Source organism: Grus americana, chromosome 1 (genome assembly GCF_028858705.1).
Source record: "Grus americana isolate bGruAme1 chromosome 1, bGruAme1.mat, whole genome shotgun sequence".
In the NCBI taxonomy this organism is placed as follows: Eukaryota; Metazoa; Chordata; class Aves; order Gruiformes; family Gruidae; genus Grus; species Grus americana.
The window spans coordinates 218,789,869-218,805,163 of NC_072852.1; the positions used below are offsets into that span (position 1 = coordinate 218,789,869).

Genomic DNA, 15,295 nt, shown 5'->3' on the forward strand with positions numbered 1-15,295 from the left:
CTAGTGACTGGGTCTGGGGGTGCTGCTGCAGCCCAGGACCAGTTTGTCTTTTGAGAAGCACTGGAAACGGTGCTAATAGAGCTGTAGACACCTGAGAAAATGCTTAGGAGGTAAAAGTGAGTGTCCTGGATCTTATTTGGTTAAAATGTGGATAAACATCCGAAACATTGATCAGCGGATTTTATTCAATTAAAAAAAAAAAAATCCTCCTGCTGGTAAATACATTTGGCTGTCTAGGATCTGAGCAGTGGTCGTCGCTTTATCGATTGTCATATCATTAAATCAGACGGGGAAAAAATGAATGATAGGCTGGAAAACCCTGAACATAAAGTTCAGCTGTTGAGAAAATCTGTTAAGTTGCTGAGTGTCTTGCAATGATTTAAAAAGAGAAAAAGAAGTCCGGCTTCTAAATGAAATGTCAATGCACATTATGCTAGATGATGTGATGCGAGTAATTCTCTCACTAGGCTCCGTCATGTGGCATTCCAGATGCTTACGATTATCTAGATTCCTGAATGGAAAACTACTTGATTAATTCTGATCTCTTAGCTCCGAGCCTGTAATCAAATCCCGCAGCAGAGACTGCAGCGTCCTTCCTGTTGGATGCACTATGTTTTAACAGGTTTGGCTGCTGGACGAGGATCTTATTTCATTTTTTTTTTTTAATCTAAGAATGAAGGTAATTCATTGTTCAATATGCCCTTCTAGTGCATCTGTAGAGAAAAAAAAGCCTTCCAGTGAGTTAAAATGTAGTTTTTAGTGGCTCCAAAGTGCTTTAAGTGAAGGTTGATGCTGAAGTGTTTGGCTGCAGTTCCCATTCGTGAGAAAACAAGTGTTAAAATTCACGGCCGATGGAAGGAAACCCAAGCTTTTGCAGCAGAGCAGCTGGTGGAAGGCAACCAGGCTGGTCTATGGCTTTAATCTTAAATCATATTAATACCGTGGTCAGGTGCAAATGGGGCTAATACTTTGTGAATGACATTCCTCACCCCCCGTAAAGGTGTTAGTAAGTGGTCGGTGTTGGGCTGTGAGGTGTTAGCTGCCTGGCAGAAGTTAGAATCACAGAACCCCAGCCTGTGCCACCCCTGCCGTGGGCAGGGACACCCTCCACTAGCCCAGCTTGCCCAAAGCCCCATCCAACCTGGCCTTCAACACTGCCAGGGAGCCAGGGGCAGCCACAGCTTCTCGGGGCAACCTGGGCCAGGGCCTCAGCACCCTCACAGGGAAGGATTTCTGCCTCACATCCCATCTCCATCTCCCCTCCTGCAGCTTCAGGCCATTCCCCTTGGCCTGTCACTCCCTGCCCTTGGCACCAGCCCCTCTCCAGCTTTCCTGGAGCCCCTTTGGGGACTGGAAGGGGCTCTAAGGTCTCCCCGCAGCCTTCTCTTCTCCAGGCTGAACCACCCCAACTCTCTCAGCCTGAGGTCTCCAGAGCAGAGGTGCTCCAGCCCTTGCATCATCTCCGTGGCCTCCTCTGGACTCGCTCCAACAGCTCCATGTCCTTCTTGTGCTGGGGACCCCCGAGCTGGACGCAGCACTGCAGGGGGGTCTCAGCAGAGCGGAGCAGAGGGGCAGAATCCCCTCCCTCGACCTGCTGGTCATGCTGCTGGACACGCAGCCCAGGACACGGGTGGCTTTCTGGGCTGCCAGCGCACATTGCTGGGTCATGTTGAGCTTCTCGTCCCCCCACACCCCCAAGTCCTTCTCCTCAGGGCTGCTCTCCATCCATTCTGCGCCCAGCCTGGAGTTGTGCTTGGGATTGCGCTGACCCACGTGCAGGACCTTGCCCTTGGCCTTGTTGAACTCATTCCCAGCCCAAAGGGTATGGCTGCCTTAGTCCCTGCTTAGGTGATGCCTTCATACCTTGGGAGGCTTCGTGTCTGGCTTCCCCCACTTCTCCTGGGTTCCCCTGTCTCTCTGTTGCACTAATATTTCCCTTTCTTTTATTTGCTGGATTGTACGTGGCTCTGAGACCGTCAGATTGACACACTGTAGAAAGAGGGTGAGGTGGGAGTGCTTTCAAATGGCCAAGAAATAAAATGAAATTCAGAAATAACTTGTATGTGTCCTTCCATACTGCTGTAAGACAGGAGTGGAAGGTGACTGGGCATCGTGATGGCTGTAAAAGGATTTTTCAAAGCACCCGGGGTGGGTTGGAGGGCAGACGGTAAGATCTCAGTGTGGGTTCTCCCCATCTCTTGCTGGGTTTGCCTGCAGCTCCTTGTGGTTTCTGGGGAGCTGGGGCTGAGGCTGGTCCCTGCAGCGCTCCATTGGAAGGAGCGGGTTTCTGTGGCACAGATGGAGCCGCGGTGTGGATTTCTCCTGCAGGCACCGTCCCTCCAAGGCACAGCAGGTAATTGCTGTGAGCAGCGGTGCTGTGGAGCTGTCAGACTGGCGTAGCTCTCTGTTGTGAGTGCAAACACCCTCCGTAGGCATTGCTGCGACGGGAGCTGATCTCTATTAAGATAGCAATCTGCCACCGTCCGTGTACCCAGGCACGTCCTGGATCTGAGACAGGGACAGGAGCGCTTTGTGGCTGCACCTGGATGTTTCTCCCTGAAGCAATCTGCTGTCTGGGAGTGCTCTTCAGGCAACAGAGCTGGCAGCACGCTCTTACCCTTTGCTTTCGGCCATTGGGCGCCGGGAGAAGGAGAAAGCGTGAGGACGTATCCTGGGGGGAGCTAAGGCTGGTCCTGTGCAGCACCTCAGACCGCAGTTTGCAAAGCTGCAGCCTGCCCGGGGTTAGTGCTGTGCAGATCTGTGACCGTGGGTCTGGTAAGGATTCTGCATGAAAACGTGTTCCTCTGCTACCGGGTAGTATCAAGTATCAAACTTGTTTGGAGCAAGGGACTGTTGGTTACCTGCCAAAGAGTTCCTTACCATTAAACTTTTAATTGTAACCCCAGTAAAGAGAATATAACTCTCCTGTTGCTGCTGTGGCTCATTTACAGAGGTCACGGCCTCCTGAACTACAGCTGGGAGCTACCAATAAAGGCTACCTGTTGCCATTCTATTTTTTTTAGCCATTGACTCTCAGTCCCAGCGCCTGATGAGCAGTTCAGAGCATCCAGTACCAGGGCACTGGCGCTGGCTACCCCTTCTGTCAAAAAAGGGTGGTCAGACGACCCGCCTCTACCCGTTACCTGCGTATCGGACCCCCGCTTGAATCAGAAGAGTTATCCGACATGCGTCGTGCAGACCTTGGCCGAAGCCGCCCGGCTGCTGTCTCTCGTGCCCCCACAGTCTCAGTCTAGCTGGGCAGAAAGTTCAGTCGGAGTGGGATACGGATCACTTGGGGCATCGAATTCGGATGGCAGCTACCTGCCTGGTTTCTCGGGGGAGAACTGTGTTCGGCTATGTTCAAGACATGAGCCAAAGCTCAGGCCTCACTATTGCTGGTTGGAAATAACTTTAGAGTTATATATTTAGTGAAACGTTAGGATTATATATTTGTTCCTCTGGATAAGTTTTTAGTGAAACGGCCGTGAGGATCTTTGACCAGGTGGAGGAAGGTTTGCGAGACAGCCGCAGGTATTTGCTGGGCAGTGTGCATGCTGTGATTTACGTGTGTTCCAGCTGGAGGAGGAGGAGCGTGGTGCGTTGAGCTCCTTTTCACTAATTCTGTCCCAGCGCTCCTCCTTAACTGTGACAGAGTTAACGGCCAGCGCAGGCTGAGGGCAATTCATTTGAAAAGGGTGGCCAAATTCAGATGCGTACCTCTGATTTTAAATAGTTAAAGTGTGGTGCTTGCCTGTCTGAAACGTGGCTTGTGTTTTCGCTTGTGTCCCTCACAGCACACGGTTTAATGGCAGCTCGTCCCTCTTACACCTCTGTGAAGGACGTGCTGTGCAGTAATGGCCTCACCTAGAAAGATGGAAAAGCCGCAGTTTGGGAAAAGGAAGAGGGATGAGCCAAGGGGAGAGAACTGACTCCTGCATAGCCCCCCTGCTTTGTAAAGCCAGGCCCAGGCTGACCTGGCTTGATACCAGCACCACCTTGAGCTTAATACCGATGGGATTGTAGTTGTGGACTTGAACACGTAGGCTTCAAACTTTGTTTCATCTTATTTCACTTGTGCACTCTAAAATTCTGAGTCTGAACTTCCCTCCTTCCTTGCAGTGCATAGAGATTGGCACTTCCAGACTCCCATTCCGTACCATCTGGGTTTGGCACTTGTTTTAGGATGAGCTGAACAAGCTTCTGCAGGGACCTGTCCCCTGCTGTTAGGTGGGGGGAGCTGGGGTAGGCTGGGCTCCTGGCACCCCCGTGGCCTGGATCCCGCGCTTGGCCATGAAACAGAGAGGGTCGGGTAAGTTTTGTCTCTCTGAAATAACACTGTTCTAAGGCACCGCTTGGAATCCAGTGTTAAGAATAACAGCGGTGTTGCTGCGGGATCAGAGGATGCACAAAGGATGGAGAAGCTTTCTGGTGCTTTAGAGGCTGAAGAATATAAAAGCCAGCAGAAGCCGTGCAGGAGCAAAGTTGCTGAAAGTTGCCAGGGAGCGATTAGGGAAACAGTGTGAGGGATGAGCAAATTTTGCAGAAAAAGCGCCAAGGGTAGTTTGATGCCTCGTGCTTTTTGCGTTTGTCTCGTTTGTTCTCATGTTGTGCAAGAGAACTGCACAATATCTCCTGTTGACATGGGCTTTGGAGATCCGCTGAGCTGCTTCTGCAACCCTGATGGCTGCACTGCAGCCTGCAGATTCACACCTCTCGCCAGACGGTAGGTTAATCACCTTCGCTCTCCATCAGGCTGCCGGTTGGGTCTTCGGGTATCGGACTGAATAGACGAAAGAAATAAAACCTAAAGAAAACAAGACGGTCAGCACTGCACCGTTTGAGAGGGCTGTGCTTGTTGTCGCATACCAGTTCGTTTCAGTTTGGTAGCCGATGAGAAACTGCATCGAATCGACTTTTCGTGTTGGGTCTTCTAGGCTGCACTGGAGCAGGTGCCTGTGAAGTAAAATATTCCACTTTCTGTCATTAGCTCTGGCCTGCTCGGGGTGTTTTCTCTGCATCCTTGTCCTGAACATCTCTCTCTCCTGTCCAGGTTGTTGCTGGAAGGCGCAGATGTGAACGCGAGGCACAAGCTTGGCTGGACTGCTCTCATGGTGGCAGCGATCAGCAGGAACTCCAGGTACGTTCGTCTCGGCGTTCACCGTCACCTAAGTGGGTAAGTCACCTCACAGCTGCCTCACCTTCTCGTAAGGTCGTACTGAGCTCCACAGAGGGGTTCCAAAAAGTTTGGGCTGGTTTGGGATGTGTTGTCAAGCTAAACCCAAGGGAGCTTCTCACTCTTCCTTTGCCCGCTACGTTGCGTGACAGATGGAGGTAGGCTGCTTCGCCGTCCTGGAGAGGTGACTGCTGTCGACTTTGGCCTCTGATGAGGCCGTAACCTTGGGATGTCATTGCGGTTGGGAGCCGAACGCCCCGCCATCAGAAATGCTCCTGTAAGAGCTGCCGCATCCCTCCTGGCTCGCAGGGCCGTTGCTGGGTCTTTCATGCTAGGCCTTTATGAAGCAAAAAGGCTGACTGCCGTGCCCTCCCTCCTCAGTTCCCATGATGATCGCTGTGGCTTCTTGTAACCTTTTAAAGACACTCTTAAATATATTCAGTCTACAACTAAATTCAATTAGTTTTTTTATTTAAGGAAAAAAAGAGAAAAAGAAATCCAATTTTGGAAAACGCGGGACAGACGGGGAGAATGAGCTTTGATGTTACAACCTCTCAGGGATGCTTTACTTAGTCACAAGTTCATAAGCAAAAAAGCCTAATTACTTGGGAAAACACAGGATTAAAGCAGCGCACAAAGGCTGAATATCCGCTCTCGGGCGACACGATTCGAATCCATGTGCCGAGTTCGTGTGTGGTGCAAACTTTGATGTGTGCTATGACAAGCTGAAAGTCGTGACCCCCTTGGGGAGCTCCTTAAGATGGGCACGGAGGCGGGGGCTTGGGTCTGTTTGTTTAACTTTGATGTCCAAGCAGCAACGGGCCCCGTTGTTTGCCCGTCCGCAGAGGGATGGGCTTTGGAGCCTCCCACCTTTGCCAGTGGACAATGGTCAGCAACGGAGTGTGACGACTGTTGACCATTCCAAGTGACTGGTGGACCAGAACAGGGCTTCCCGAGTTGCAAAGGCTAAGAGGAGATAGAGAAAGGCTGTTCACGGTACAGTAATTACCTAAAACCAGGCCTAAAATCAGGTAGAAATGCTAATGAAAACATCTAGGCAGTAAAAGGCGATCAGCACCCAGCCTGGGCCCTGGTCCAGTAATGACTGTGTGTCGTATTTGGGTACCCGGCAAAAAAACCCTGACAACTTTTGGCTGTGTTGGGCAAATTGTGGAGTTTTTCCCCACATTTTGGATGAATAGTGACTTTAATTGAAAATTAAGTCCTTGAATATCTGAAGCTTGGTAGGACTTGTCTCCAACAATCTAGTGGAGGAGTAATTAGATACTTCATGGAGGCAAGCGTAAACGCAAGCCAGACTTACTCCTGGTGTAACAACTCTGTTGATAGCGCTGGGGTTGTGCCAGGTGGGGTTTTGGCCCCCTGTACCATTTCTAGCGTCGGAATGTCCCCAGGGGGGGTCTCGCTGCTGGCTGGGGAATGTATTGAGCTGGAACACGACACACCGAGTGTTTGAAATTCCCTACAAACCATTTCCTCGCGGACGTGGTCCACAGGGTGAACCCGGCAGAACTGGGCGGTGTGTGTGCGGCCGGCTGTGGAGATGGAGAAGGCAGAGCCTGGGGAGCTGACGGCTTTCACTCAATGCCAGCACTGTTAAATGTTGGTTAGCTTTGCCCTTCCAAATGCAGAGTGCCTGCGGGTTTTCTGAAGCTGGTTTGAGTTGGAAGAGACCTTAAAGATCATCCAGTGCCACCCCTGCCATGGGCAGGGACACCCTCCACTAGCCCAGCTTGCCCAAAGCCCCATCCAACCTGGCCTTCAACACTGCCAGGGAGCCAGGGGCAGCCACAGCTTCTCTGGGCACCCTGTGCCAGGGCCTCAGCACCCTCACAGGGAAGGATTTCTGCCTCACATCCCATCTCCATCTCCCCTCCTGCAGCTTCAGGCCATTCCCCTTGGCCTGTCACTCCCTGCCCTTGGCACCAGTCCCTCTCCAGCTTTCTTGCAATCCTTTTACATACATTAGGTAGGAACGGGTCTAAATATGACTTATTCTGCTTTGCAGTAGGATGCAGGATTATTTTTTTTTCGGAGTGTCGTCCCTCTGTAAAGAGCAATGATCTGAAATTGGTTTATCCAGCCACAGCAGCTGATTTGGTGGATTTTAAGTCATTCTGACTTTTGGTTCTCAGCCCATCGGTCAAACAGCCTCTGGGGGAGGTGAGCCGGGTCTTTCTCTGGCTTGTACGTCAGAGGAGAGGTAACGGCTGGCTCAGAGATGGTCAAGAAGCGGCCCGCTGAGCAAGGGTCTGCACGTATCATTAGCCTGCAACAAGAACAAGGTCATTCGATTTTGTTTAACCTGCTCGCTCTGTCACCACTTCTTTTTTTAAGGTTGTGATGCCCACGCAAGTCACCCAGCGTGGCTTTATGGGGCTCTGACGCTGGTAGCTGGAACGAGTGTTTTCAGCTTAGAACTGCTAAGAAAAACTAAGCCTTCAGCCCCAAATTGCTGTCTTTCCAAAGTCGTTTCTCAGAGAGGAACTGTTCTCCAGTCTCTGCTGCGCTGCTGGAGAGTTCTGTGACCTGTCCTTTAGCTCTGTAATGTTTCCCAATTTTCACAGCCCTCACTCTTCCAATTAGCCAGCAACAGTCCATATGTTTAATTTAATTTCAGAGGCACTGCACTAATGATTTCTGTCAGCTGCCATCAGCTACAAGATGAAATCCCGTGTGCCGGCAGGGAAGTTTGGGGGTCTGTCTTTTCTTTTTACAACAAAACAATTGATCATTCTCCTCCTCTTGAAAACGTCCCATCTCCAAACCGCAGCGAGGCGTTAAGAAGTGTTCTGGGTTTCAGAGGGGAGACGGGTGCATAGCTGGGAAGGAGCAGGGTCCCAAATCTGCTCCTAATCCAAGCGGATTTGGCTTCATAGCGCCCTGTGAACTGGGAGAGGTGCTGGCACTCCCAGCAGCTCCAGGTCCAGGCAGGGGTTCCTTTCCCGTTGCCCGGGTTCCAGGGGATTGCTGCTCTGCAAGCCGGGAGTGTTGCTAGTCCTAGCTGGCACCTTCTTCTGCAGAGCATCCTCTTCTGAGATGGAGATGCACAGCGCGCAGCGTGATTGCAGCTTGGCTTCGGCACCCCTGGGCTAGTGGAGAGGGCGCGGGCTGTCAGGACGCCTGGGATCCGCTCTGGCCCCTGCTCGGCGGCTGGGAGGAGTAATTTTTCTCTCTCGCACTACAGACCCCCAGGGCTCCCTCTCGCACGCGATGCCAGCACACTGAGCCCCCCGACGCTGCTGTGGTGATAGTTACAAAAGTAAAGGGAAGCAGCCAAATACTTCAGCCTGGTGTCTAATTTGGTGTTTGTGTTTGAAAAACTCATCATCACGGTACTTGAGTTGGTGTAAAAAATTGTTGAAAGAATTGTGTTCCTTTTTTTCATTATTGTAATTAGCTTGTTTTCTTGTTTCAGACCTTTCCTGAAGTGTGGATAGATTCATTTAGGGTTCGTTCTTTATGTGAGAGGGAGTCCCGGTCCAAATTCCTTGGCTCTGTGCTAATACAGGTTGTAATTGGGTTGTGTGCTAAAGCTGTGACCGCGTTTGCAGGAGCAAAGGAAGCTTTTAGGCTGCAATTCCCACTGCTGGGGGAACGTACCATAGCTTTAACACGGCTGGTGGGACAGCGATGCTAGTTTTAGTCTGAGCATAACGACATGTAACCGTCGCTTTAGTCTGCAGTGTGTGTTACAACTGCGCGTTTCTGTTAAGGCATGAAGAGTAATGCAGGCGAGTATACACATGCGTGTATATATGTACACATGTATACACATACCCATTCCACCTTACTTTTCATTTACATTTTTCAGTTGGGGTGACTCCTAGCCTGTTTTCTCTTTAGTCTTTCTGAAAGCCTATGGCTCTTCTAGATTTCAAGACCTGTTTTAAAGTGGTTTCTTAATTCTCCTAGAAAGACGTCGGTTGTAAAAGGGAGGATTTATAATCTATGTGAAAAACACTGCTAGGGGCTTCTTTCTCTTGGCTGCACCTGCTAGCTTTGCCCATTTAACATGTTTATAGTAATTAAGCTTTAATTAAATGCTTACTGAGAGCTTTGTGGGTTTTGTGCCTTTGTTAAAATAAGCAATAAAGCTGTCATAAATTAAAACCCAAGCAGTTAGGACCTTAGCAGGCCAAGCATGTATGCTTTTATCGTACAGTGACCTTTTCTGCATGCAGCTTCTCTGGTTTTCATCGTTTCAGCAGAAATAAAATGACAGTGAAGTACTGAGTCATCCTCTCAGCCCCTTATGAAGTGGAGAAGTTCCCACTGACTGGAAAAGGGAAAACATAACCCCCGTTTTTAAAAGGGGAACTACAGGCCGGTCAGTCTCACTTCTGTGCCTGGCAAGGTCATGGAGCAGATCCTCCTGGAAACTGTGCTTGGGCACATGGGAAATAAGGAGGTGATTGGTGGCAGCCAACACGGCTTCACTAAGGGCAAACCATGCCTGACAAATTTGGTGGCTGCCTATGATGTGGTTACAGCGTTGGTGGATAAGGGAAGTGCAACTGATGTCATTGACCTGGGCTTTTGCAAAGCATTTGACGCTGTCCCGCATGACATCCTTGTCTCTAAATTGGAGAGACATGGGTTTGACAGATGGACCACTCGGTGGGTGAGGAATTGGCTGGATGGTCGCACTGAAAGAGCTGTGGTCAATGGCTCAATGTCCAAGTGGAGACCAGTGACAAGTGGTGTTCCTCAGGGGTCGGTATTGGGACTGGCACTGTTCAACATCTTTGTCGACAACACGGACAGCAGGATCGAGTGCACCCTCAGCAAGTTTGCCGACGACACCAAGCTGTGTGGTGCACTTGACACGCTGGAGGGAAGGGATGCCATCCAGAGGGACCTGGACAGGCTGGAGAGGTGGGACCGTGCGAACCATGTGAAGTTCAACAAGGCCAAGGGCAAGGTCCTGCACGTGGGTCAGGGCAATCCCAAGCACAACTCCAGGCTGGGCAGAGAATGGATGGAGAGCAGCCCTGAGGAGAAGGACTTGGGGGTGTGGGGGGACGAGAAGCTCAACATGACCCAGCAATGTGCGCTGGCAGCCCAGAAAGCCACCCGTGTCCTGGGCTGCGTGTCCAGCAGCGTGAGCAGCAGGTCGAGGGAGGGGATTCTGCCCCTCTGCTCCGCTCTGGGGAGACCCCCCTGCAGTGCTGCGTCCAGCTCGGGGGTCCCCAGCACAAGAAGGACATGGAGCTGTTGGAGCGAGTCCAGAGGAGGCCACGGAGATGATGCGAGGGCTGGAGCACCTCTGCTCTGGAGACCTCAGGCTGAGAGAGTTGGGGTGGTTCAGCCTGGAGAAGAGAAGGCTGCGGGGAGACCTTAGAGCCCCTTCCAGTCCCTACAGGGGCTCCAGGAAAGCTGGAGAGGGGCTGGTGCCAAGGGCAGGGAGTGACAGGCCAAGGGGAATGGCCTGAAGCTGCAGGAGGGGAGATGGAGATGGGATGTGAGGCAGAAATCCTTCCCTGTGAGGGTGCTGAGGCCCTGGCACAGGTTGCCCCGAGAAGCTGTGGCTGCCCCTGGCTCCCTGGCAGTGTTGAAGGCCAGGTTGGATGGGACTGGATGGGCTGTGAGGTCCCTTCCAACCCAAACCATTCTATGAGTCTGTGATTCTATGATTAGGAAAAATTTCTTCACCACAAGGGTTGTCAGTCACTGGACCAGGCTGCCCAGGGAAGTGGTGGAGTCCCCATCCCTGGAGGGATTTAAAAGCCGTGTAGATGTGGTGCTTGGGGACATGGTTTAGTGGTGGCCTTGGCAGTGCTGGGTTAATGGTTGGACTCGATGATCTTGAGGGTCTTTTCCAACCTAAAGGATGCTGTGGTTCCTCTCAGCTTTTCCCAACATCATCTCCTCTTCTTTGTTTTCTTTTTGCAGCTTTGACTTCTTGCACACCCCTTCTTCTTCTCCCTCCATCTCCAGGTCTGAATCTCTTTGTCTTTCCTCACCTTTGCTTCTCAATACCTTCCTGATGGGAATGACCAACCACAAGTGACTCCTCCCCGTCCCTCCATTCTCCTTTTCCTCCTCTGTCTTTCTATGTAGATGGGAAGAGCTGTGGGTCAGAGGCTCTCGGGTGGCACCAGAACCGGCGCTGCTTGGCCCAGCATGTCCTGTCCCTTCCCTCGCCCTCGTCCTCCTCCTGCAGCCTGGTCTCCTCCAACCCTCCTTAAAGAGAGGACTTGGGAAGCGGCTCACCCTCTGCCTCGGTGTGGATTGCTGGGACTTGTGCCTCTTCCATGTGTACCTAGACTTGGTGCGTTGAAGGTGCTGTATAGATGTTTTATATTGGTAATAACAGTACATCATGCATAGTAATATTCTAGTGGCTATGTTCTAAGACTTATAGCGAAGGGTGACCTATCTGGAGCCATTTTCTGTCTATAGGCAATGACATGATTAACTGGCGCAGTCTCGTTACCTATATTAGGTACATACATCTGTTCCGCGTGTGATTTTTTTCACTCCTTTCACTTCAGGCAACTCATTCAGAGCTGTCTGCAGCAGAGCTGGAGAGATATCTGGATGCCTTTGGAAGCACGGATGGCCCACAGTGTCGCCTGTCAAAGAGCTGAGGAGCCGAACGTGGCTTTCAGCTGTGCTGACAGCACATTTTGAGGGCTCGATCCTAGAAACTGGGGCATTGTCTTTGCACTACCCCCTTCTGGGTGTTTTTGAGGGACAACGTCCACCCAAGGACGGGCCACGCTGCTCCTCAACTGCGTCAGCAGCGTCCCCAGCCGAGACCCCTGGGAAGGAGCACCCCTCTCTCCAGGGATGGATGGCATCCCATGTCCTGTAGGTCAGGCACAATGAGATATCATCAGCTTAGCAGGTCGCTGCCCCTCTCCAAGCCACAGAAACCGCCTCTGCACACGTTCTCTTGCCGCCACGCGCAGGTACCAAGATTCTTTTAACGCCCCTTCGCTGATGGCTGGGGGCATGCCGCAGCGGTGCCGTGCCTTCACCATGTCTCTGAAGCGTGATTCACCTGAGTCACGCTCTCAAGAGAAAACCGCAGTGACCAATATAACAATTATCACCCTTCAAGATTTTTTTTTTTTTTTCATTTCGGGTTCCATAATCCCTTTTTATCCCTTTTTTACGGGGAGGATCATTTTCATCTGGGTCAATAATAAACCACCACGGAGTGAGGGAATGGCGCGGCTGCCCTGCTTTCTGTGCCACGGGTAGGCGTAAACATATTCCTGGGAAGGCACACATCCGCATTTAGACTTCATCTGAGAAAAAAAAAAAAGACAGAAGCGGGGCTGGAGTGTAAACAGCAGCTCCCCCCCAGCCCTCCTGCCCCTGCTGAGTTTTACAGAGAGTTAAGATATAGCCACACAAGGGATCTTCTTTGTGGCTTCTGCCAGAGCTCGGGGCAGCCGCGTATCAAAATGTGTCAAGGCTTCTGCATTGTGCTGATAACTCACGGTCATGGGGATCACCAGACTTCTTGGTTCACCAACCCCAGCTGCCGGCGCGTTGGTCCAGGCACGGCGCCTCTCCTGACGCAGCGCCGGTCACGTCCAGCCGTCCCATCATTGATTTCCCCACCCCCCGTATCGTACATATGTATTTATTTATTTAACAATATGTCGGTCCGGCCATTAAAAGCAGAAAGCACTTTCTCCAATTGATTGAACTGCCCAGCGAACTTCAGTTAAGCTTCGCCCTCTGAGTCATCGCCGGGGTCAATTTAGATTTATATTCATGCTGATGAATAGGGCTCTGCCTCTAATCTAATGAAAACTTGATCAGCAAATTAAAACTCAGCTTGTTGGGGCTGTGGAGCCCAGGTGAGTTATGGAGGGAAGCCTGCCTTCCTCCGACAGCTCAAGCCTGCCGTCGGCGTCCCTCTCCCTCTGGGTATCTGGCGCGGAGTCTTGTTCTGCCCCGATACCTGGCAGCAAGGGGACGAAAAGAGGAGGTATATGGGCCAGAGAATCCTCCACTTAAATCCCATCTCTTTATTAACAACTAATAGCTGAGCTGGTGCTGAAGAGAAAGATGCTTTCCACCTTCTCTGTCGCCTTCACCAGAGCTTCCTTCATCAACCCCACAACTGCCTTATGGATTGGGAAGCAGTTACAGCTCTTCCCCTGGGAAACCTGGGATTTTTACCCAGGGCCGGGATTGTTAGACCGTGCTTTGTGACTGTCATCTGATTTTGCAGGTCCCTTGCTTATTCCAATGACATTCACATGCTTTACGCTGATGAGCACAGGGTATTTTGATGGCGCCGTTACCTTTCCTAAAGGCTAATTTGCTTGAATGTCCCATTACCTGCAAATTGGATGGGTACGATCAATATTTGTGATTCCAGGAACGTCTGGCTGGTGCAGAAGTGCCTGGAGGGGACGGCACGTCCCAAAAGTAGGAGGTGAGATTGAAAGATGATTGGAGAGGGAGGCCAAATGAGCAACGCATTGTTGTTAGACCAGTGAGTCCTTCCTGTGTACAGAGCTGGATCGCAGCCCGAAACACCGCCAAGCTTTGGGAACACCGGATTTTGCCAGTAAGAGATGATATCCGTACTTGTTAAACTCAAGCCTCCCAGGTATCTTAAGAGAGCTAAGGAAGTGTTTCTTATCGCTGAGGGGAAATGGTGTAGAGGGTCATTAACAGAGAGAGCGGAGCAGTTTTGACATGATCACCTCCTGCTTTCACGTATAGACCACCTTGCATCTAGCATTTGTGGTCCTCTGCTAAACTTTTCGTGAGAGGTCCTTTCCCAGGAGGAATGCTGAACGAAGAGGAGAGGGCTTCCTGGGAGTCGCGGGGAGCACGTGAAGGTGATATCTGATGAAGTGCCTGGGAAGAACAGTCATTTCAACGTAGTCGCTAAGAACAGGAAAGGAGGATGGATGGAGTTACCAAGGCAATGACAAGTCATTGTGTGTTATCGTGTGACTCATTCGATATCCATAGCTCACCCCTGGGCTGCAAGGTTGTGGATTAAAGTCCTACCCTGGGACTTGGGATCATTTCTTTTAAAATGAGGAAGATGCATGGACCTCAAAATATATCCTAGCCTGTCAGCTGAAATTGGAGTAGAGGGATCTCTTTGGTGTTGAGAGCCATGAGGACGGGTCCAAGAAGGGCTGGTTGGCCATATCAGAACCTGTACTACTAAGGCCCGGCTTTCTGGTGTAGATGCTGGAAGCCCTGATGGAAGATTCACAGTAGGTCAGCTGCTGGGGCAGGATAATCAAAGGCTTAATCGAGGCACATTGCACTAACGATGGCTTCTGTTCAGTAGCCAGGTGTCCATCTCTAGGAGCTTGGAGGTGATCAACACAGATCCCATGGGGCAACAGGGCAGCGCCTGCCCCACCATGCTCCATCCCGCGTCTCCTGCTTTCCACAGGGACCGCCTCTCCAAGGGCTCTGAGGCAGCTCTCTTCCTGGGCTGACCACAGTAGCACCAGCTACTGGAGATGCAGGTCTCCAGAGGAATCCAGCACTGGCTCTTCCAGAAGACCTTTTCACAGGTCAATGACCTGTGGTAGAGCTTTCCCAGGTGGAAAGCCAGACTGTAGCACCTTTACTTCTCCTGTGTCATAGACTTGGACAGATGGCACACCTCCTGCCCACCAAGAGTAGGATTGACAGGCCTCCTACCTAATGACCTACCTGTTGGCCAGAGGTGGAAGAGCCTGGGCTGGTGGGCTTTGACTGTAGCCGTTGTGGGCAGCCACAGCTACGCACTTGGGTTGACGTGGCTTTACTTGTGGCCAGACCTCTCTCTTGCTTTCCATTTTGCAGTGGCCGTAGAGGTCGATTGAAGTGAAGGTGAGTCTGGAGCTAGGCATGCTGAAAGCCCTTGCTAGGGGCGCTGAAGGACTTCTAGGATAGGTTTTGTGCCCCATGCCCTATCGATGCTGCTAAGGTGGTCCAGAAGGACCTACAAGCTGGAGAGATGGTGCTCCTACATAAGGTGTCCTCACCGATGTGGCCTTCAGGAGCAATGTAGCAGGGCAGTGTAGACACAGCTTTTCTGAACAAGGAGGGAGAGATTTGTATCAGCGTCTTTTCCCTGGCAGCAAATTCTCTGTTCGGAGAGGACTGAGGGTGAGA

The 15,295-nt window shown here is 51.3% G+C and overlaps 1 protein-coding gene across 4 annotated transcripts in view; it reads left to right on the forward strand.

Moving 5' to 3' along the window:
• The window catches only part of CLPB (ClpB family mitochondrial disaggregase), an 86,639-nt gene that overhangs the window by 14,741 nt on the left and 56,603 nt on the right, over nt 1-15,295 (forward strand). For 3 of the 4 annotated variants that reach the window (XM_054807597.1, XM_054807606.1, XM_054807578.1), the window contains exon 3: nt 5,051-5,173. In XM_054807597.1, the coding sequence (XP_054663572.1) occupies nt 5,051-5,173 (123 nt within the window). The remainder of the gene's footprint in view (nt 1-5,050; nt 5,174-15,295) is intronic. The other variant, XM_054807587.1, reaches the window with a different exon arrangement.